Below are 23,533 nucleotides of genomic sequence, written 5' to 3'. Positions count from 1 at the left end.
ACGAAATTTCACGCCTTGAATTTTTGTTTTGTCTGGTGAGCCACACCAGGCACCTTTCTCGTGTTCTGGAGGATCCCACACTCACGAGAAAATTCATTCTATAATTTCTCGCACGAAATTTCACGCCTTGAATTTTTGTTTTGTCTGGTGAGCCACACTAGGCATCTTTCTCGTGTTCTGGAGGACCCCACACTCATGAGAAAATCATTTTGTTTTGTGAGCCACGCCAAACATCCTTGTAATGTTCTCGAAGACTCCACACTCAGGGGCAGAGTTACAGTTGCTCCAGGGTGTCTAATTGGATACCCTTCGGAAAATTTAATTATATATAGAGGTCAAATCTTACTTTATATTGATAGATTAAGTATTTTGGACACCCTCAAAAACACTATTGAGTTGTAGCTTAGTGATAAAAGTGCGTACAATTTGTACACAACACCCATGTTCGAATCTTAGCAATAATATTTTATATATTTTATTTAATATGTTCTAATTTAAAACGATTACTTAATAAAAAAATGAAATAATTTTACAGTGACAGGCACTAGCTTAGTGGCAATTGTGTGCAAAGTGTGTGTGACACAATGGTTCAAATCCACATGGTTACATTTTTTTCCTCTCTTTATTTGCCTTTACTTTGAACATCCTTCACAAATTTTCTGTTTACGGCACTGTCCATACTCCTATATTTTCCCCTCATAGATCACACCTTGAGCTTTTGTTTTCCGATTTTGTTTAGGATTATATGTTTATAAATAGTCGTTTAATTATCAATTTAACTGTTAGACAACTAGTATTTTGAGTTTGAGATTTGAAAATTATTTTGGCAAACACTTTTCCATTTAATTCTTGAATTATTGGTTTATAATACATCTTTTTTTGATCAATTAAAGATTTTGGATTTCAATTGCTCATAATTTATTTTAACAATCTTATTGTGAATTGTGATAACTAGAATGAGTCACGAGGAATTGACAATGTAGACCTAATAAATAGTAATTTTTGAATAAGTCTTTATGCATGTATTGTTAATCTCTTCGCTTTAACTGACTTTTAGTAGCTTGAACCACCTATGTCATAGCTAATCTGGAGTCAAGGGTAAGCTTTAGCACATACCCATAGACCGACCAAGTTGCCTGGTGAAATTTTTTACTTGGTCGACAGCCATTTAGGAGATACCTAAATTACTGATTTTGCATGTTAAAACCTAAACAATGTCACTATTATAGGGTTTACTGCCTTAATTAAGGACCAATTTAACTTATTAATGCTTATATTTCCCAAACCAATTAATCATATATTTAATTTTATAATAACGTAGCATTACATAAAATTATGTAGATTTTATACAAATTTTATCGTGTTAAGAGCTAGTTACATCCTATCTGAAGTTGTATGTCGATCTGTTCAATTTGGATTTAAAGTTTATTGGTTTGACTTATTGATTATCAATTGTAGAAATGTTAAACCGTTATAGAATCATTAAGATATTGACTTACCGGTTATTGGTCTATGAATTATTGATCATTATCGGTTTATCTATCGATTTAACGTTAAGATTTGACACACAAAAATATTGAAAAATCACTTGGAAACAAGGGGACAAACCAAATAAACAATGCACATGAGTTCACAAATTGTATCTTGCTCAAAAGCAAATACTTTTACAGTGTAGAATAACCTTGTGAAAGACAATCTAAAATAAAAGTAGGAAACTGGACTCTAAGTCAATGATTTTATATAACAAATAGTATAAATATAATTATTTAATTTACTATAGAGTTATCGATTAACCGCCAAGAAAAAACTTCAAACCGTTAAGAATTCATAACCCAATAACAAAAAAAATCAAAACCGACATCAAAACTGCTAAATCAATAAGTCATTACTGATTAACTTATATATTTTTTTTTGATTCAGGTTATTGGATTTGGTTCAATTTTAAGCTACCCTAATCTTATTCCTATTCATTTTCAAATTACGAAAATACCTTAAATTTTTTGGTGTAATCCGAATAATCCTAAAACATCCTGGAACTTCGCAACCGATCTCGAGTATATACCACAACATCTTTATACATTGCGTCTTGGTTTTGAATACATCGCGTAAAGTAATATCTCGATATATTGCGTAAATTGATGTATCCAACCGATACATCGCATAAAATGATGTATCTGACTCATTACTTAAAGTAGATATTTCTTTTAAGTTTTTTCAAAAGATAGGAAATTTTTATATAATATAATAAAATAAGTTATGTATTTAGATATTTTTCTCTAGAATGAAATATTAAAGAGTCGACTAGGGCTCATCATTGACCTTGTCAACTTAATCAAATAATGAAACTTCCTAAGCAATCTTTACCTATATGTTTGACATATTAAATATGCATCCATCATCTCCAATTCTTGCACAACACAAACAAAACTTACTACTAAAAATGCAAGGCATTAAACTCAAGATCCAAAAAATTTCAGAGCCATCATCAGCTCGAATAGTTCTTTCGATCGATGATCTATTGATTGAAATTCTTTTACGCGTACCTATAACATCCCTTCTCTGTTTCAAAACCGTATCCAAACGTTGGCTCTCAATCATTACTCATCCACATTTTTCTGTCCTCTATCCAAATCGCGCAATAGGTCTTGTTTTAACCTGTCCTTATTCTCTTCCAGCAAAACCCCAGTATGATTATGTTCATTTCGATAAGAAAAATCCCTCAAAACCACCATTTAAGAATCTCAAATTCATTAACGACTCTTCTGGTATTAGCGTTCTGCAATCGTGCAATGGACTAATGCTTTGTTCCAACTCAGCTTCGCGTCTAGCTAAAAGAAATTACTATGTATGCAACCCCACTACGAAACATTACACAACACTTCCAAAATCACTTCTTCAAACTGAAAATTCTAAAATTCATGGTATAAGCTTAGCTTTTGATCCTCTCAAGTCTCCTCATTACAAGGTTATATGTGTTCGCGATTCTGTTTCGTCTCCTCAGCATTATCAGATTGAAATCTACTCATCTCAAACAGGTTTGTGTATTGCATATGTAAAAACAAGACAAAAGTGCATAAGTAACCCAGACTATGAACGAAATTTCAGAGACGCACCTTATTAACTAAACTAAGGTCCTATTACTCCTCAACTTATTTTTTGTTTGTAATTTTGTGCACTTTTTTTTACTTATAGCATTCAAAATATCTCTCACGCGCCTCAATTGTGTGGAGTCACAGAGAATGTCACGTAAGACAAAAGGTGTATAAAATTAAAAAAGATAATTCAGAGGTAATAAAATTTTACTTTAGTTAAAGTGTGTCTCTGAAATTTCGATCATAGTCTAAGAGTTACTTGTGCATTTTTCCTAAAAACAATAAAGTAATTAACCAAACTCTACCTTTCTGCCACAAAGTAGAATGCAAGATGTATTTTTACTATGATAAAAAGTAGTTGTGATATTTTTTTTTTTATTTTGTTAATAAAGTTTAATGACTACACGTGAAATTAACTCGAAACAGGGCCATGGAGACTATCAGGGGATCCATTCATTGCTGATGTTAATTTCTCCAAAGGAGTTTATTGGAATGGATCAATTTATTGGATTAGTACTATTGGAAACTTGACTTGTTTATATTTCAATTTTGATTTTGAGAGCTTAAGGATAATGCCAATGCCACATTTTCCAGATGATCAAGGAACAACTATAACATATTTTGGTGAATCTTTTGGCCATTTGCATCTCACAAAAATTTCATTTTACACAATTCGATTTGATGTATATGAGATGAGAAGGGACGATTCTGAATGGTTTATTAAGTACAAGGTTGATTTTGAACATCCTTATGATCATGAGTTTAAATATTATAATTTTGCGATATTATCTCTGGTTCGAGGTAAACGAGAAGAGGATGCATTTTTGGTTCTGGCAGTTGTTAATGATGATAAGGTAATGAAGTACAATTTTATAAACAAGACCTTTGAGAAATTTTGTGATTATGATGTTGAAGATGAACAAGTTTTTTTTTGTAGTACAATTGGTGCTTTTGAGTATATTGAGTCTTTATGTTGTGTTTGAATCATTTGTATTCCTCTTGTATTAGTAAAAACTCATAAATTTTTTTTGTTTTCTTATGTAATATTTGGTTTTTGAGTGTATAGTGCATCTTCATATTGTTTATAGTTTCGCGTATGGCTACTGAATTTTACCATAGTACTAGTAAAGTCACAAAATTAAATTAAAGTTAATGGGGAAGTTTGATTATTGTTGAGAGAGAATTATTCTTAAAGGTTCTTTTTAGCAAATTGAGAGAGTTTTATTACCTTTTTTCTATATCGTCCTTAATATTTAATACCTATATAAAATAGTAGTTGTCAGATTTAGAATTTCACAGACAAATTAGACCATTGATTTACATACATTCATACAATAAACAGTTTTCAAATTTTCAAGAAACTTATCTCATTTTTATGCAAACAATATGCAATAACATACACTTTATAAATATTGAAATATTTATAAAACATACGAGTGGATATTCTTTTGCTAATGAATTAAAGTAAAAATATGTTTTAATTAGAAAGAGTAGTCAAAATCCAATATCTAAACACGAGTAATTATTTTGTACTAATATTATAGTATAGAATTAAAAAAAAAACATACACGCTATACTCGATCATAAATATCATAATATTAAAATTTTATATCAAATAATTCAATATCTATATGATAATTCAATATCTATCGTATCAATTTTCCTTAATCTTTGTAATTTTAATTTAAAAATCTAGAAAATCAAGACAGTATCTTTTTCAAATTCATTTGGGAATATTCCTTGCTTTAGTTTTTTAATATTTGTTATAATTTTAGCCATTATAGAAGGAGGAAAGGCTCAAAATAATCTCTAATCTTTAAGTTAAGACTCAAAAGTAATTTTTGAATTTTCACATAAAACATTATAGTCCTTCATGTTTGTAGTATTGGTGCACTTTTGATCCTATCCTAAAATTTTACTTATTTTTTAACATTAATTTTGTCAAAAATTTTATATAAGAAATGTCTAATCGTCTTTTATATATTTAATAGAAATAATAACTCTATCTGAGAGAAGGTGATAAGAAAAACACTTATTTTATTCACTAGAAATATCACTGCATCTAAACTAAGAACATCTAAACATATGACTTTACAGGAAAAGAAAAAATTATACTATTACGCGTAAAACTATCGTGATGAATCTTTCGACTTTACCTGTAATACGATTTTTACTAAACAAACAAAGTGTTTTTCTTATCACATTCTTTGATATGAAGTTGTTATTTCTACTAAACATATAAAATGACGATTGAACATTTCATATATAAATTATGGATAAATCAATACAAAAAAATAGATAAAATTTTAAAGAAAGACAAAAAAAATGCACCAATATTACAAATATAAAAAATTATTAGTGCTCTATGTGACTCAAATCACGATAATATTTTGATCCTTTCCTCTGTAAAGAAAGATGAATATTTTGATCCTTTCCTCCTTATAGAATACTCGAAGTAGTGGAAGTTTCAAAGTCATTTGATAAAACGGCGTCGTGTACCTTTCCGACGCCATAGCCAGACAGCATAGAAAGCTTCACGCGAAGCCTTCACCAGTTCGACAACAGCAATAACCGAAGGATCCGATTGAAACAGACCCGATTGTGTGTACACATTTTCGGGTCGACCCGTTATGGCTGCTACGGAATCCAAAAAAGTGAACTCCGAGAACCCGGCGGCGGCAAAAACCGGCGGCAAAGTGTGGTTTTATTCTTTGCTTCTCACTTTACAGTATGGTGCTCAGCCGCTAATATCCAAGCGTTTTGTCAGGTTCAATTATACTTCCTTCAATTCAATTTTTTTATCTAATTGTCAGTTTTTTTTAATTGTAGAATGCAATTTAATTCTCTGAACTAATTAATTTGTATCTCAATTCATGTTGAAGTATGCAAGTTTTTTTTTTTTTGATGTAGTTGTGGTTGTACTGTATACTAAGCATTATATATGTTCGTTCATATTGGTATTTAACGCTAATGAAGATAAGGGAAGAAAATTATCGAAGAATATCTCCGCCTTTACTGGTAATCCAAAGAATTCTTCGAAAAATCATAAAGGATAGAGACTACACACTAATCCTATTTATATACTAGCTAAACAATGTATTTAAGCTAGGTGTGTAGGACCGTGCTCGAAGAGTGAGTCTTACTAATATAAGATTGTCCATGTTGTTGTTGTTAAAGAAAAACAAAAAGTCCCACATCGGTTGTTGGTTAATGAGATGAGTGGAATCCTTATACGGCTCGGGCAAATCCTCCTCCCTTTGAGCTAGCTTTTGGGGTGTGAGTTAGGCTTAAGACCTAATTTCACATGGTATCAGAGCAGGGTCCATCTCAGCTGATGTTGGGGCCCCCAAAATCTAAATTGCCCACACACCAGATGGTAAGCACTAGGCGTGAGGTGGGGTGTTAAAGAATTACAAAAAGTTCCACTCGGTGGTTAATGAGATAGGTGAACTCCTTATAAGGCTTGGGCAATCCTCCTCCTTTTGAGCTAGCTTTTGGGGTGTGAGTTAGGCCTAAGACCTAATTTCACAGTTGTCGAATAAGCAAAGGTCTTGCCGTCTTGGAAGCATTTATGGTTTATGGGTACATTTTGAGATTGCATATATACAGATTGATAAACAAGAATGATGGTGAGGTATGTGATTATTAAGAATGGATAATTAGGAGATCATCTTGTGATGTTCACATTAGGAGGGCCATCCAAGTTGGGGTCAAGAGGAGATTGAGGATCTTTTCTCAGAAATAGATGATGAGGAAGGAGGGAACATACCTTATAAAAAAATGATTAGGGAAAGGACGGAGGATTAATAATATCGGGTGGGAGTTAGCAGCAAAGTATGTTATGGTTAAATTGTATTACACGGAGTTGTCAGGTTGGTAGACAAGTCTCAAATGAAGTTGCTTTGTTTGCTTTGGTGTTCTGTACGAGACGCCATCTGATAGTATGAGAAAGAGGAGAATGATATTTGTGAGATGGTGTTGCATGTACAAAGATTTTGGACTCTGGAGACAATTAGGCAGGTTACGAAACTGTGGACCTTTGCATTCTCATTGTTTAGCATGTAGTGGTTGTTACCAACAATAGTAGAGGAATCTATCACCAGCTTGGAGACGAAAGAAAATTGACTGAAAGAAAGCAACACGGGGAACATCATCATTATGTTTTGCTTATGAAATGAAAGAAACAGAAGATTATTTCAGATAATAAGAATGACGAGGAAAGAGTTAAAAGATCATTTTTCTTTCACTTGTATTTTTGGTCTAAAGAAAGAATACCATATTGTACACTTAGTCGGGAAACTCATATATACCTATTGATGACCCAGACTGTTATCTGAACAACTTGTACATACTGTTGACACTTGGTGTGCATTTATCGATTTATCAAATGAAGTACAATATATATATACAAAATATAAAAATATTGTTGGTCTTGTTCTACTTGCACCATTCTTCATCCTCTTTCTGGTTGAATTCTTGTTGGGAGCTGAACTCCTCTTAAATGTTGGGTTCTTCTTCTGGTGTGACACAATACTTCTAGCACATGACTCGTGAATACGTCTCACTTAGTTAATTCTTACTTCTTAGTTGCAACTTACCTTGACTAAAAGGACTTTCTGAACCAACAGTAGATATACAACGGTTACGACTTACATATCATGTACCATGTGGGAGCGTAAGAAAATTGTTCTCTCTTTCTTAATAATGTGCAGAAGGTCAAAGGCAATTCGTCATATATCACATTGGTGTGAATAAAAACCTAAGTTCTAAAATTAGAAGAAAATTGTCTTGGTTGTGATGTTACTCCCAGTCTCAGTTATATCGAATCAGCCCCGATAAGGCGCCTAGAACTGGTTTAGCTTTTCCAGTCCCAGGAGCTTTGAGCTGGCTCAACCCCATGGAGATATGGGGATCAATTCCTTAGGTAAATATCCAGTTAGGGATGGTCCCACATCCAATTGGGATGGCTCGATGAGCAAGGAAAGCTTTGTGCAAGAATTTTATCAATTTCTTAGATGAAGTAGGATATATAAACGAAAAAACAAACTCAAATTGAGATAAGCCCCTATGGGTTGCCTTGTTTCCACCTTTTTCCTTGTTTCCTCCTTGTCTCGACGAAGTTCTTTATTATGTTTATTTTGTTACTTCTTGTTATCTTGGTAAATGAAATGCTATATGCTTATCCTTTCACATAAATTGTTTGGTGATAAATGTTTTCTTGTTAAGATTATACTATATGACAATAGTATATTTCCTGTTCTGTTCTTCCTACAGGCGTGAAGTGATAGTTACTTCATCTGTTTTAACATGTGAAGCAGTTAAGGTAAATACTTTTTTCTCTGCATTATTTTTCACTCCATGGTTGCACATATTTACTTGCATATACCTTTCAACTTTTCAGGTTATTTGTGCTCTTGTTCTCATGGCAAAAGAAGGCACTTTGAAGAAAATTTACCGGGAGTGGACCTTATTTGGCTCTTTGACTGCATCTGGACTGCCTGCTGCTATTTATGCACTACAAAACAGCTTATTGCAGATCTCATATAAAAATCTTGATTCACTCACGTTTTCAATCTTGAACCAAACAAAACTGTTCTTCACAGCCTTGTTTACTTACATAATTTTAAGGTATGCTTTTTTCGTAACTCATGACCACACAAGTTAGTACGTAGATCCGAAATGTTTTCTATCCGTTGACAGTACTGATCGTTACCACTTTGTCTTAGACTTGTTTTGAAAAGATCATCCACCAAGTGTATGTTTGGTTAACTTTGGCAACCATACTAGTGCTTAGACTGATAGGGTCATTTGGTAACAAGGATAAGGGATTATAATCCCAGGGATAAAACGGGGGTTTTGTGACCTATAGGTCACAAGTTCGAGTTGTGGAATCAAACCACTGATGCTTGTGTCAGGGTAGACTGTCTACACTATAACCCCCTCCCCCCTTGAGATGCGGACTGTGTGAGTGCTGGATTCTTCGTTCACTGGACTGCCCTTTATTCTATCTTATGCTAGGTAGAATATTTACTTCCGGGATTAGCTATCTCGAGATATTTTATGCCACAATTGTGATATCATATTTATACCACATTCTATATGGGATAATAAGAAATCCCGGACAAATTTGTTATTAAAAAATGCAACATTTGCCCTTCTCCAAACTTTTCTCCAAAAGACTTTTAAGAAAGCCAAGGTAAGAACTAAAAATTAAAGTTATCCAAGCTATCTAGTTTAAACTAGCCACATGATTGATATTATACCCTTATATCCCATCTTTTTTCCAATCAACCAATCATCTACTGATAAAAGTATTTCCACTGAATAATCTTGTTGTTATCTGATCCCTGTATTATAATCCCAGAATAACTTGTTTGCAAACCAAATGACCCCTTAGTATCTCAGATACCTGATATGGTAAAATTTATTAGATCATGGCCGTCAAACAGTTCTTGTAAACATTATCTGTTTTCATAAGAACTTTTCGCTTACACATTCTCTGTTTTCGTGCAAGCTGTTCTTACATCATCTGATTCACTTAGCTGGCTAGTTGCTATATTTGTTATCTAAATTAAAATTTTGTGACATTCGAGATCTCTGTGTCGGTACAACCATCTCTTGTTTTAATTTTGATTCCTTAAACAATTTTAGCAATGAACAGTTTGTAGCTGCAATATCCTGCAAGTGTTATTGTTAGTTACACTAATTGTGTATCAGGTGAATCCTGAGAGCCTTATTACCTCAAAATCCCTTCTTTATTTTCTCAGGCAGAAGCAATCCATTCAACAAATTGGGGCTCTTTTCTTGTTAATCATGGCAGCTGTCCTTTTAAGTGTTGGTGAAGGCTCCAGCAAAGCTTCCAGTAGTAGTAACCCCGATGAGATCTTATTCTATGGAATTGTACCAGTTTTGGTTGCATCTGTGCTTTCTGGTTTGGCATCTGCCTTGTGTCAATGGGCATCTCAGGCAAGTAAACACTGTTATTTTATGGAAGGTTCTTTTGCATTTCCTTCATTTTGATATGTTTTTCGTCTATTACAGGTTAAGAAACACTCATCTTACCTGATGACTGTTGAGATGTCCATTATTGGGAGTCTCTGTTTGATAAGTAGTACTTCCAAGTCCCCAGACGGAGAAGCTATTAGACAGCATGGATTCTTCTATGGATGGACTGCATTAACTTTGGTAAATCAGCATTGCCAATATGCAATTTTATTTTATATATTTTAATGTTTATCCATGGAAGCTTTTTAAATTGGTATGCAAGTACTCAAAACGTCCAGGAACAGGTATCGACATGAATATGAAGGTTTCCTGAAAAAACTAATTAGTTTCCTATCTGGGGATATCTTCTATTAATTTACCTGACGTGTTGTTATTATATGCATCTTATCCTCTGGTTAGATCAATTATCATTTTTAATTTGTTTGTTGAGGTTAATAAATTGTTCCATTAGTTAGGCTTTTACATAATTTTTCTTAATAAAAAATATCAAGATGAACTTGAAGATGAACTGGAACAATTAAAAGGATCAAGATGAACTGGAACGACAAAAAGAAATCAAGTGGCATGGATTCATTTTCTTTTGTTTTGGAAAAGGAGTCAGATCTATCTGAGGTAAAACTCATGATTTTACGTGATACCTCCACTTCTTTTGTTTCAGATCCCTGTTATTCTAAATGCCGTTGGTGGAATTCTTGTGGGTCTTGTGACTTCATATGCCGGTGGTGTTAGGAAGGTAAGTGTTTGCTCAACTTCTTATGCTTTACAAGTTGCGCGGAAATTGAATGGGCTTGAATTTTTTCTTGTTGCTATTCTTTTATTGCTTCGCGGCCCCCTTGATTCATTTGAGGCATTTTTAGCTCTGTTACATTACTATGATACTTGAAGTGGAGTCCTAGGACATTTTTATTCTTCTTATTCATAATATGTTCTCTTGATAGTTTATGGTGGAGCGGAGCAGTTAAATGTATGGTCTATTTTCTTTTCCAAATTTATCTGGTTTTTAATAAGACGAGATTATACAAGTTCTGTGCTGCTGAAGGAGCAAATCATCACTTCCCCTTTCCTCCATATGCCCAGTCTTCTTAAAAGAGTCCATCATGCTGTACATTTTGTAAATGTTCCTACCGTACTTTTTCTTGGCAATGTTATTTCTTACTGCTCGTCTTAAATTGTGCGCAGGGATTTGTCATTGTGTCTGCGCTTCTTGTCACTGCTTTGCTCCAGTTCATCTTCGATGGAAAACTTCCTTCGCCATACTGCCTCGTGGCACTTCCATTGGTTATGATTAGCATAAGCACATACCAAAAATACCCATATCGTGTTAAAAAGAAGCAAATGTGAATCGTGAATACACCATATTATGACTCCCATGAATATTTGACAAAATACACAATCTATTCTACTCATCTAAAGGAAAACAGTGCTTAGAGTTGACAAGTACTTTTAGAGGAGTCCAACTCTACCTCAGAACTGGAAAATTTGAGTAAAAATCTGTTGCTTTACTAGTAGATATATCTGCATTTGATGTGTATGGATATCCTCAGCATGATTCCGCATTGAGTAGCAGATATTGGATGAATCTCTGGCCGGAAACTCCTATATTTGCAATCGGTCTTTCTGAGAAGTCAGAAAGATATGTGGTGCGCAGATTACCAGCTAGTTTGAAGCCGCGAGATGAGTCTAGTTTGAGCTTGAACTCGGGTGTAAAAAGAAAGATGCTTTCTCTTTTATCGCCTTCTCATATTATATTTGTTGTGTTATTTAGAAACAGAAAGACTGTTAACACCTAATGAGTGGAAATTCACTGGAAACTTACTTCCATCTAATTTCTAATTCCCCTTTGCTCATCTTATTTACTGTGAAAGGTGAACTTGGAAAGCTTATCTTATAATTTGTAAATCACGTCATATCATTATTCATAAATTCACCTTTTTCTTCATTTTTGGTTTTACAACCGGTGTCTGGTACCCGTATGGGAGTCTGACTAAATTTAGATTGTGCACAGCAGGGTTCATTTTGGGGCAACGCTTCAAATGTGATTTTTTTCATTTTTGGGGCTCGAATCGAAGACCTCTGGTATAATTCACTTGATCATCGAAACCGAGTGTAAGTTCTCTTGCTTGCAGCAAACATCTCAGACATTTCACAGGACATTATTTGAAGACTTTGAAGAGCTTTCTCAAGAATTGAATCCCTGAAGCAAAACATAATACTATTGCATGCAAAATAAAGCACAAACTATATTACGATTTACGAAAAAGTTTGTTTCAAGGTGACAAATATCTCATGAAATTAGTCGCAAAAGTTTGATCTTGATACCACAGTTATCAAAAAAAATAAACAATGAAAAACTTGTTTCAGTATTTGTACAAAACTTCCCTCGTCCTTAGAGATCTTTTTTAGAATTTTTTACACCAAAAAAGGAAGTCATTTTCGTGCCTCTTAACTTGCATCAACGGGCATCTATGTCCTCTAACTCTGAGTCCACACAAGTAAACACTTAAATTTATATCAAGTTGAACAAGTAGATATACGTTTTATATGACAATTCACGTGAGATACTCTCAAACTGATTTGTGTTATATCACGTAAGATGCATATTATGCCTTTTGAAAAGTCCGACCAACATAGATAACTTACAATATGCATCCAAACTCCACATATGCCATATAGAGTTGTACTTTAATCAGTTCATCAACCAGATACATGAAAACAAGTAAAAAATTTGCAGTTAAGATATGGATTGTGTTCTTCGGCCTGGTTTAACTTTATGCTCTCCCTCTTGAGTTTCATCCTCGATCATTTTTCTGATGAAAAGTGCAGACTTTTTCATCTTCCTCCATCCGGATGTCCACGGACTTCTATGCTTGTTGTTCGTCTTCTCGTATTCTTGTTGCAGCTCAGAGTAGTCCCTATGAAGCTCAGCCATTTGAATCTTCACATTTTCGAGTTCTTCTCTAAGGGACTTGACCTCGTTCTTCGTTGATGACCATCTGTTTTCCTTGTCTGAGTTATCATCACTCTCTGTAATATCCTTACCATGTACTGCAGCCCTCATCTTCACTTGCTCTGACAGCAAAACCTGCATTATTCTCTTCGAATTCAGACGTAAATCAGCATGTCTATAAGGTTTTGATTTGGTGCTGATATTTATTCTTTACAATCATTGACTCTGTGTGTGTGTGGGGGGGGGGGGGGTTGTCCGGGACTCCACATTGTCCTCGACATCTTATATATTGCTCGGTACTGGATGTTTGTGAATGTTGTATGTAATAACACCAATTTTCGAGATCCTTATCAGCTAAGATCGCGATGTACAGGAAACTTGCCTAATATGCTTTACTCTTGTTAACATCTTGATATACTTGATGCTAAGTTGGAAAACTGAAGTGTAATCTAGCTAAGTTTGCTGCCAACATAATCCTTGTTATTTCGTTAAATGTTTTGACACCTATGATGCTCGGACTCACTAAAAATGTTGCCTCACCATGTCAAATCCTCCAAAAGTACGCTACTTTTTAAGGATGTACATTTTTGAAGAGTCCGAGCATAGGTTAACACACATGAATCTTCCACATTTTTGAAGAGTCTAAGCATAGGTTAACAACACATGAATCTCTTTGGAAGGTAGATTTTACCTGGATAATGATTCTCATAGGCAACCTTTCGTTTTGTGCAGCGTGCATGCATCCATCAAGTGACAATTTTCCGCAGTCCATGATCTTGCATAGCCTTCGTCGATCATGTTCAGACAGTGAAGGATGAGTCTGTAGAAGATATAAAACTGCATTGTACTTTCGATTGCAGAATCAAAATAAAGTGCTTGATAGTTTGATTGCAGAAGCTGAAATAACCTTAAGGTATGTATCAATCGCTCTGTAGAGTCCATCGTGACATGTTCGAGCATGTCGAGGCAATGATTCAGCTAAAACTCGGAACTTAGTGATAGATACGTTGGGATCTCTCGCGATTTCTGCTAGGTAGCTGTCAAACAGTTTACTGATATTCAATGTCGTCGACTTCAGTTCTTGTTGCTGCAATTTTTGCTGTTCATACATCAGAAAATAATCCAAAATCCTCTGCACCACATCTATGTTATGGATAGTTTGTTCTTCATTTGAACTGTATTCAATGAAACTGGTTAAGAGCAGTGTTATCAAAGACGAAAACTACATAATGCTATGTCCGTTGAGGCTGTAAGTGCAAATAAAATGTGAATTTTAATGGAGAAGAAATACAAAATATGTACATGTAGTCAAACACTAATAAATATAAGCACGAATAACAACTACTCTCCGCTTCAACTTATTTGTCTGGTTTTAACTTGATACAGAGTTTATATTCAGAAGACTTCTGAATCTTGTTTTCTTAAACATGTCAAGTGAAAAGTTAGAATTAAAGAGTTTTGTTATAAATGGAAGGATGAATTCTATTTGAAACAGACTAAAAACAAAAGTACGAAGGAGTATATGGATAAATGGATTGAAAAAAAAGAATAACACTGTTTAGCGTCGTTTCTTCAGGATTAAGCTCATTGGCAAGGAAAACTATGTCTTAGAGCCTTGATGACGACAGTGAAGCACCCGCTAAACAATGTGAAGCGTCTCAACATGTTTTCGCCTCGCTTCAGGGCTTAAAGCGCACACAGTGTTTATGTTCTGATGAAAATTGAAAGTTGAAACTTGAGAGTGATAGAAACTCACTTGATTGTTTGATCACCTACTGCATATGTAGGTATCAAGAGGTCGTTCGTGCTGGCGTTTTCGAGCACCATCCCGATTCTTTTCTCGAGCTCGGAAATCAAAGCTGGTGATGCAGCATACACAATTGAAATCTTCAACAACCTTAACAGAAACTTGCAAGAAACAGTTTCCTTCTGAGGAGGTAATATACTGATCAAGCTCTCTATAATTGTTCTCTGTTCCTTATTCTGTCCAATGCTCGTTTCCCCGATCCTCCCACTCGTGATGCTCCATTGCGAATCATTCCTTCTATTAGTACTAGTTTTACAATCCATTCCTCTCGTATCGCCATACATGCAAGGCAAACACTTCTCTCCGTAGTTCATAATACACGAACCAATGATCTCAGGTTTGACCCCTTTTACCCTCACTGCTGTAATGATCCTCATGAAGAAATCAATACGGAGAGTGGCAACATCATCGAACCACCAAGTTCCTTCGTTCGTTATGATTTCCCCTGCTGTTGAATTCTCTCTAAATATCTTCCAGGCAATTGAGTCACAACACCTTCTCACAATCTGTAAATTTTCAGCCCATGGTGATAGTCTTTCACATGATTTGAGTACCGCGATTGTGTCATTCCATGACGAAAGGGCTACAAATGTGAAGAAAGCTTCCGTTTTCGAGATCAAATTCCCTTCTTCCATTGCTTCTGTCATTTCTAAATACTCTGATCCACATCTCAGTGCTGCTACATTTGCTGGATTTAGACTTATTGGCAAGCCATAACAGAATTTTAGAATTGTCTCAAAAGTTTCTGATCCACCTGGAAACTTTTCAAGCTTTATATCATATCCTAAATGTGAATTTTGAGGCTCATGAAGTTCAATTTGATTTATGTAGCCACACCTTGCAATAAGTGGATACTGTTTCAACATTACACAAACTTCAGTTAACTTCTCAGTAATTAGTACTACATATGAGTCGAGTTCAGTACGAGGAGGGTAGAATATATGCAAATCTTACCCCTACCTCGTGGAGGTAGAGAGGATGTTTCAACGCAAGCAGCACAATGACACTCCTATACTTTCAATGGATGCACTGTTAATTATATCCTAATTTCTGTCAGTTTCTCAAAATAGACTAACATATGTATACATGATTTTATCCAAAGTTACCGGGTGCACGTGCACCACCACCTAAAGGGGTGGGTCCGCTCTGTTTTTAAGGACCCTTGACTCAAGTACAACAAATCGAAGTAGTTATAAAAAGTAAAAAATGAATGTGAAGAAAACATTGTAACTAGTAGTGCAGAAAATTCAGAGAAGAACTGTAACAACAATAAAATAGTGTGATAATTGAAACACAATAAACAGATAGTAAGAAACTACAAAAACAAGGCTAATACTACAACATACACCTCTTTTTAAGTGTAATATTGAATTCATAATATTGAAGCTATGTTATACTTTGATTCGTTTCAACTCAAAGTGTTTTAGTTTGACAAGACGTGAGTCATTAAAATAAGAAAGATATTTTTAAATAGGGATAATGCTCAAGTACCCCTCAACCTATGCATGAAATCTCAGAGACACACTTATACTATACTAATGTGCTATTATCCCCCTGAACTTATTTTATTAACAATTTTTTACCCCTTTTCGACCTACGTGGCACTATCTTGTGGGCCCAACGATGGTTGACTTTTTTTTTCAAACTAGTGCCACGTAGGCTAAAAAGGGGTAGAAAATTACTTATAAAATAAGTTCAGGGGGTAATAGGACCTTTGTATAGTATAAGTGTGTCTCTGAAATTTCGGGTATAGATTGAGGAGGTACTTATGCTTTTTCCCTTTTAAATATCTTAAATTGAAGATGTTTAAGAATTTTGGGGTTTTAAACATAACCGAATCAAAACTATAGTTAAATCTATTAATTTAATATCAATTATACAACATTAATAACTTCAACTTAAAATTTTTGTATTTTCGATTTTCTATTAATTAACTATAACAAAGAATTAATTTACAAAATACTTGTTAGAATTCGTCTTTTTTTTAGTAGTGAATTATCTATATCCTAGTGTCATTTATTTACCTTGTGGATATAGAAGGTGATGTCTTCAACTCGAATTGATAAATCACTTGGAAGTTGAGAAGTGGCAGACCTGCATAACATAATTAACTCATAGTTTAAAAGTCTTTTTTAAGGTATGAGGAAACAATTTAATCAAATTCAAAATTGTGGATTTTATCAAATTTAAAATTGTTTGGTGATTTTTTTCCATCTGTATGCAGAATTACCCCGTAATTATACGGATGAAAATAACATGTATTTAATCGAGGTAAGCATAAGATGACTCAACCATCGTTGTTGGAAGTGAGCAAGTTGAATATTGTTCAAACTCTTCAAAAATGTTGTCGGATGCATGTCAGACAATATTTTTCAAGAGTCCGACCAATAAACTAATATATCAAGAATAACCTCACACCTATACTGATGAAAGATAAAGATACACACCTCTTGTTATCGTTACGATAATCTTACACTTGGACTCTTTAAATATGCAATATGGATTCATGTCAGATCCTCGCAAAATAATGCATTTCTAGTGGATCCAACACAAGTGCAGCAACATTTTTGAAAAGTCCAACAAACAAACAACAACATACTTAACAAATCCCACAAATGGGGTCCGAGCTGCGAAGAGTCCAACAAACAAACAACACACCCAATGAAATCCCACGAGTGGAATCTGATCTAGGAAGATAGAGAATAGAGTGTACACAAACCTAACCCTACCTCGGGAGGTAAAGACTAGAGAAATTGTTTCTAAAGAACAACATTTTTGAAGAGTCCGAGCTACACAATTCACGACTCGAAACAAAACAAAAATAGAAATTATTGCTTGTGATGTTAAAGAGTTGTTACCATGACTTTTCTTTCTTGACAAAGCCATCAGCAATTGCATTGAGCATAGTTGGGACAACTACTAGTTGATCATCATGAACTTGATGATGACTTTCATTAGACTCAGGATGATCACTAGTTCCCTCTTGCTCATCAAGAATCAACTTCTGCATTGCGAGTTAGTTGCCTTTACTCTATACAAAAAGTCATGAAAGAAAATCCATGACAATTTGTAAGAGGCAAGAGAATTTTGCGGGTTCAACTGAATTTATTGCTTTCAGCTCCAACTTTATATAAATATGGAAATAGTACTAGCAATATCATAATATGGATCATTTTCATTAATGGAATCAAAAAAATAAATAAATAAATTTTACGGTAAAGGAGGTCCGAATGAACTCCTTGTGTTCCGTTCCTCTAGGCCCATCTGGACAAGGAAATTTTAATTCTTCGAAAATATTATTTGATTAAACGTTGGGATGGGTTTTTTTAAAATTTGAAAAACTATGGACATTTTTTTTTCTCCACCCACAATATTCGTATTTTTTCAAGTAAAATATATGTTAAGTACAATTTCAATATTGAGACGTTTATTTATTCTGAATTCAGTGACTTTAGATGTTAGAATTTACTTGTACTAGGAGGGGGGGACAATTTTGAATAAATGTGAGAATTGAGTTTGTGGCTAGAACTAGAATATAATTAAGTTGGTGGGTGGTTATATTTAATGTTAATAGGGTCATATAATTTCCTGGTGTTCTTAGTTAGGGACAATTGAGTAACATCTGGGAGGACCAGAGAAAAAAGAATATTGTCTTGTGACAGGTCTAATTCAAATTATACCACGTAAATATTTATTGGACCAAGTGATCATTTTGTGGCTATAATAAAAGAGAGATTCTATTTGTTGAAACAATAATGACATATATGATAAATAAACGTGTCATTTAATTTAGATATATCTGATATTAATGTCGTTTAATTTAAAAATGTGTATAAATAACACTTAATCTATCATAATGTCTTGACAAATCTCACGTGATTTTCCATATTCACGTGTTTTGCTATGTATGACACGTGATTCAACTTTATGATAGCTTAAGTGTTTACTTGTATAGATATCAACTGAAATCAAGTTAACGAACACTTTCAGGTTTTAGGTCAAACAATAATCACTTGGCTTTCTTGAAATGTTATTTCATGGTCAATAACGTTGGATGAATATCACTAGATATTAGAATTTAAATTTTAATTTAATATGCTATAGTAAATAATTATATATATTCGTGTTTAGTATTTTTGAGATCTTTAATATTTGATGATCAAGATAATTACTTCGTTCACCTTATACCCTTCAATTGTTCTAACCAAATGATGTAGGTATGCAAATAACTGGTCCGACCACCACTATTATAAGAAAGAAACATAGTTTTCTTGTACTTGTTCTAAAAGGAAAAAGATTGTGACGAGACCAAATATGTGAATGTCATTAGAGCTTATTGTAAATTAGTGGTCTAAGTTATCAGTATAGTCTATAGCAACAGTCGTGATGGAGTGGTAAGTACTTCTTCATTCTCAATTAAAGGTCTCAAGTTTGAGACCATAAGTATAAAGTCGGCGTAAATTCGAATTTAATCAGGTTTAAATATAGGGAAAATTGTATATAATAGCAAGCTAATAATCTAAAATAAATGGAGTAGCTAGGGTTTGATTTAATTGTGCTCCATAGCAAACGTTTGCAAAAATTTGTCAGGCGTCTCTCCCAAATATCTCGCTCGCCACTCTCCTCCAATCTCTCGCTCGCTTCCTCACTTTTTATACAAACACAAGTGCATAAAAATTATTTCTAATTGTATAAAGCAAAGAAAATTGTATAAATACATATATTCTTGTTCGGCTCTCTCCCCTCTTCCAGATCTCGCTCGCCACTCTCCCAAATCTCGCTCGCCACCCTCGCCTTTCTCATTTATACAAACAGAAGCGATATGTATAAATTGTGTTTCTATTTGTATAAAGTGTGAGAAAATTGTATATACACTTATAATAATACAATAATAATACTCTCCTGCCCAGTTTCTTTTGTCTTTCTCTCTTTCTCATTTTATACAATTTTCAAATTGTATCTAATTTATCTCTTTCTCGTTTCATACAATTCGATTCAATTGTATAATCCCTGTCAAGTCTCTTTTGTCTTTCTCTCTTTCTCATTTTATACAAATTCAAATTGTATATAATCGTTCTATACACTTATAATAATACATTCGTTTTATACACCTCGTTTTTATACAGTTCTCTGCCCAAGTGTCTTTCTCATTCTTGTTTTATACACTTCGTTTTATACAATTTGCTTCAACTGTATATGTATAGCGAATTATACAGTTTTTATGTTTTCTATGGAGCGCAAATATGCAAACTTTGTTATAGTATACAAATATAAATTTTTTATTTGTTATATGTGAAAGTTGTCCTTAATATAAGTATCGAACAACAAGTGAAAATAAAAATAAAAAAAGGTCTACTTCAATATGTGGAATTCATGGAGTTTTTGATTTTTATATCAAAACCTCTTGCTTCTCTAAGAAAGTTTAATAGGCTCTTGGTAATTGAAGCCCATGGATGAGTTCATGTGGTATAAATCAAACTAAATAGATAAGCCCAATTGCTATTTGAAAATGAACTTGAGTAATATACAACATTGAGTAATATACAACATTGGTGTAAATAATTTTACATGGTCGATGAAAAATTAATCAAAATTTAACTATTTTTCATGCGAATTAATATTTTAGATCAAATAAACTCCAACTTGTAAAGGGACAAATGTCACTTCATCATCTATTTCTATTTTTTGAACTATACATTACTTTAAAAAAAATGCTATAAGTGAAACTCCAACATAATGTGTTAAGAGTTGCGATAATTTCGAAAATACAATTAAGGTTCATAAAAATATTCAAAAGTATTACTTGCATAAGTTGAAACTCCATGCTATTATCCTTGAGTTTCAACTTCTTCAATTACATCAAATTTAAAATTTAATAGGTAAAACTTCGTCATAATATCCGAGTATTTCACAAAAGAAATTTGAAATTCCAGCACAATGATTCGATTTATAGGAGTTAGGAGTCTAAAGGATGAAAAATATTGAAAAAAAAATTCAAAAAAATATATAATTTTTTTAATCAAAACGGCAAAATCGCTGACGAAGTAACGATTTTGTCCGCCGAAAAAAGCAAAATCGATTTTCAAAATTTGATTTTTTTAAAAAAAAATTAAAAATGAAATCTCTGCCAAAGCAGCGATTTGGATACAATTTTTTTTATTATGTTTATGTACGTACAAATTAAATTTAAATTTTTTTAAAAAAAAATTGTACCATAATTGCTGCTTTGGCAGTGATTTCATTTGATTTTTTTTTTAATTTTATTTATTTAGTATGGTTATATAAGTACACATTAAATTTAAAAAATTAGAAAAAAAAAGTTGTACCAAAATCATTGTTTTGGTAGCGATTTTATTTTAATTTTTTTTTAAAATAGCAAATAAATAATAAAAAAAAGTTCACGTTAAATCGCTGTCGGGGAAGCGATTTATTAAAAAATAATAATAAAATTGTTTTTGAAAATAGTTGCCTTGGCAGCGATATTTTTTTAATTTTTATTTTTAAAATCAAATTTTGCAAATCGCTGCTATAGCAGCGATTTTGCTTTTTCCGACCGACAAAATCGTTACTTCGTCAGCGATTTTACCGTTTTGGTTTTTAAAAAAATCATATACCATTTTAAAATTTTTGTCAACATTTTTCACTCTTTAGGCTCCGGACTTCGATTTATAAGTTGAAAGGTGAGTATTTGTGAATTTTATCCTTTAATGGAATTACTTAATATATAATGTTTGCGGTAAAATAAACAATTTCGAAAAGTTAATATTAATTAGTGCAGTATGATTTTAATCTTCATTTTTATGCTTCACGGATGAACAATTAAATTTTTAAAATTTATTCCTTTTATTTTGGACCTTCCTCTATATGAATTTTATAACATAATCATGAGGTAGTTTTTCCAAATGTTACCTTCTAATGAAAGATTTTTTTTTTCTATTCGGTGTTTAATATTCATATTATAATTTTATCAGAGTTGCACTATTACAAATCATATATTCCGAAGCGATGCGGAGAGAGATCCAAACCAACCTCCATCAAGTGGTGTCTTTGTATTCGATAAACATAACATGAAACCTATATTAAAGATGAAGCAAAGTGAATTTTATTGAAGTCCATAAAATTTGTGATTTTAAAAAAGACATAATTTAAAATGTATATGGTACATTATTCGTAATTATTAAGTTAACTATCTCTTAAATAAATTAAAAGTAACGCTAAATAGTCAAAAAATTTGATCAAAATTTAGCCAAAAAATTTAAAAGTGTATAATATATTTTTTATTTTATAATAAACTAATCTTTTTTCTATTTTTAGTAAAAAGATAAAAAAGAAAATTTTAAAAAATAAAATAATATAAATAAATATCTTTTTTGTCAAATTTTTTCTAGCCAAAAGGATTTTCCCATAAATTAATAAGTTTGACTTTTAGGATTTGATTGTAGGCATAGTAATGGCTTGCATGTCAAAAAAAATCCTCAATCTTTTTCTCAGCTTTTGACGCGCTACCATAAATACAACTTTAGCGCTAATAAATATATATATTAAATTTGATATATTTATTTTATGTTATTTTATATTTATAAATATTTTTATCCTATCAAAATTAATACATTTTAACTAAGAAATGAAAAATAGATTAAATTTATTCTTTTAAAAAAAAGTTAATTTTCTGGCGTGACCAAATTTTCTGGTTATTTATCGGTTTTCATACTTTTAACGTGAATTAGGGCTGCGTATCGAGCGGTTTAGTTCGATTTTAAAGTTTATCGGGTTGGCTTATTGGTTATTGGTTTGTATAAATACTAAACCGTTATAGAACTATTATGATATTGACTTATCAGTTATTGGTTTATCGATTTTCGATCATTATCGGTTTAACCGTTAAGATTTGACACAAAAGAAAAAACATTAAAAATCACTTAGAAAGAAGGTGAAAACCAAATAAACCATGCACTTGAGTTTATAAGTTGCATCTTGCTCAAAAACAAATACTTTTACATTGTTAAATAACCAAATATTTGAAAAAACCAAAAATAAAAGTAGAAAGTCAAAGATTTTATATATAAAATAATATAATTATAATTATTTAATTAACTATCGGGTTATCGGTTAACTCGTTAATAGAAAATTTTAAATTGTTAAGAACCGCTAATTCGATAACAAAAAAAAACAAAAAACGTTATCAAAATCGCTAAATCAATAACCAAAATTATAAATCAATAACTTTTTTATCAATTCGACTTATCGATTTCGATTCGGTTTTGAACAGCCCTAACATTAACACAACTATATCAATATCTACACTCTATTCGTTTTGAATATTTTTCCTGTTTTGTTTTATAGGTACATTTCTGTTTAAAGAATTAAGGATAATATGGCTGAATTATTCGTATTTATTACTTCTTTTTATATGATAACTTTTTTCATTTCATATGAATATCTCTCCATATTTGTGAGTAAAGATAAAAGATGAAAACAAACCATTAATTATATCTTAATGTTTTTTAAAAAAACAAATATTATAAATTATCTATTTTTGATAAGAAGGATAAGAATTAAAAATTGAGCAAGTATTCTTCTATTAAAGGAATGGTGGTAACCTACAAGTAAGAGAGTTTAAACAGAGAATCAAGTGAAAATAGAAAGATTATATTTAAATTGTCTTAATATATGCTACCCCAT

General features: G+C 32.6%; 3 protein-coding genes across 4 annotated transcripts; 2 read left to right on the top strand and 1 right to left on the bottom strand.

Moving 5' to 3' along the window:
- The first annotated feature begins 2,355 nt into the window (after positions 1-2,355).
- LOC101257472 (F-box protein At5g07610-like) lies at positions 2,356-4,179 on the top strand. Its single transcript, XM_004240199.5, has 2 exons — positions 2,356-3,035; positions 3,519-4,179. The coding sequence occupies exons 1-2, from the start codon at positions 2,369-2,371 to the stop codon at positions 4,073-4,075; spliced, it is 1,224 nt and encodes a 407-aa protein (XP_004240247.3). The 5' UTR covers positions 2,356-2,368; the 3' UTR covers positions 4,076-4,179.
- A 1,294-nt stretch (positions 4,180-5,473) lies between these two features.
- On the top strand, positions 5,474-12,036 carry LOC101254799 (UDP-N-acetylglucosamine transporter ROCK1). Its single transcript, XM_004239967.5, has 7 exons — positions 5,474-5,859; positions 8,367-8,415; positions 8,494-8,720; positions 9,860-10,058; positions 10,134-10,277; positions 10,756-10,830; positions 11,277-12,036. The coding sequence occupies exons 1-7, from the start codon at positions 5,723-5,725 to the stop codon at positions 11,436-11,438; spliced, it is 993 nt and encodes a 330-aa protein (XP_004240015.1). The 5' UTR covers positions 5,474-5,722; the 3' UTR covers positions 11,439-12,036.
- A 620-nt stretch (positions 12,037-12,656) lies between these two features.
- LOC101255100 (BTB/POZ domain-containing protein DOT3) lies at positions 12,657-18,276 on the bottom strand. 2 transcript variants are annotated; one of them, XM_004239968.5, is made up of 6 exons: positions 17,710-18,276; positions 16,876-16,945; positions 14,801-15,705; positions 13,952-14,219; positions 13,736-13,864; positions 12,657-13,179 (listed from the first exon to the last, which is right to left on the bottom strand). In XM_004239968.5, the coding sequence occupies exons 1-6, from the start codon at positions 17,859-17,861 to the stop codon at positions 12,829-12,831; spliced, it is 1,875 nt and encodes a 624-aa protein (XP_004240016.1). In that variant the 5' UTR covers positions 17,862-18,276; the 3' UTR covers positions 12,657-12,828. The 2 variants fall into 2 exon arrangements, with proteins under 2 accessions (XP_004240016.1, XP_010321479.1); XM_010323177.4 differs by having other exon boundaries at positions 12,657-13,191; positions 17,710-18,250.
- Between the last annotated feature and the right edge of the window lie 5,257 nt (positions 18,277-23,533).

The sequence above is a fragment of the Solanum lycopersicum genome, chromosome 5 (assembly GCF_036512215.1).
Source record: "Solanum lycopersicum chromosome 5, SLM_r2.1".
Classification (NCBI taxonomy): domain Eukaryota; kingdom Viridiplantae; phylum Streptophyta; class Magnoliopsida; order Solanales; family Solanaceae; genus Solanum; species Solanum lycopersicum.
This window is presented reverse-complemented; position numbering and strand designations above follow the sequence as displayed.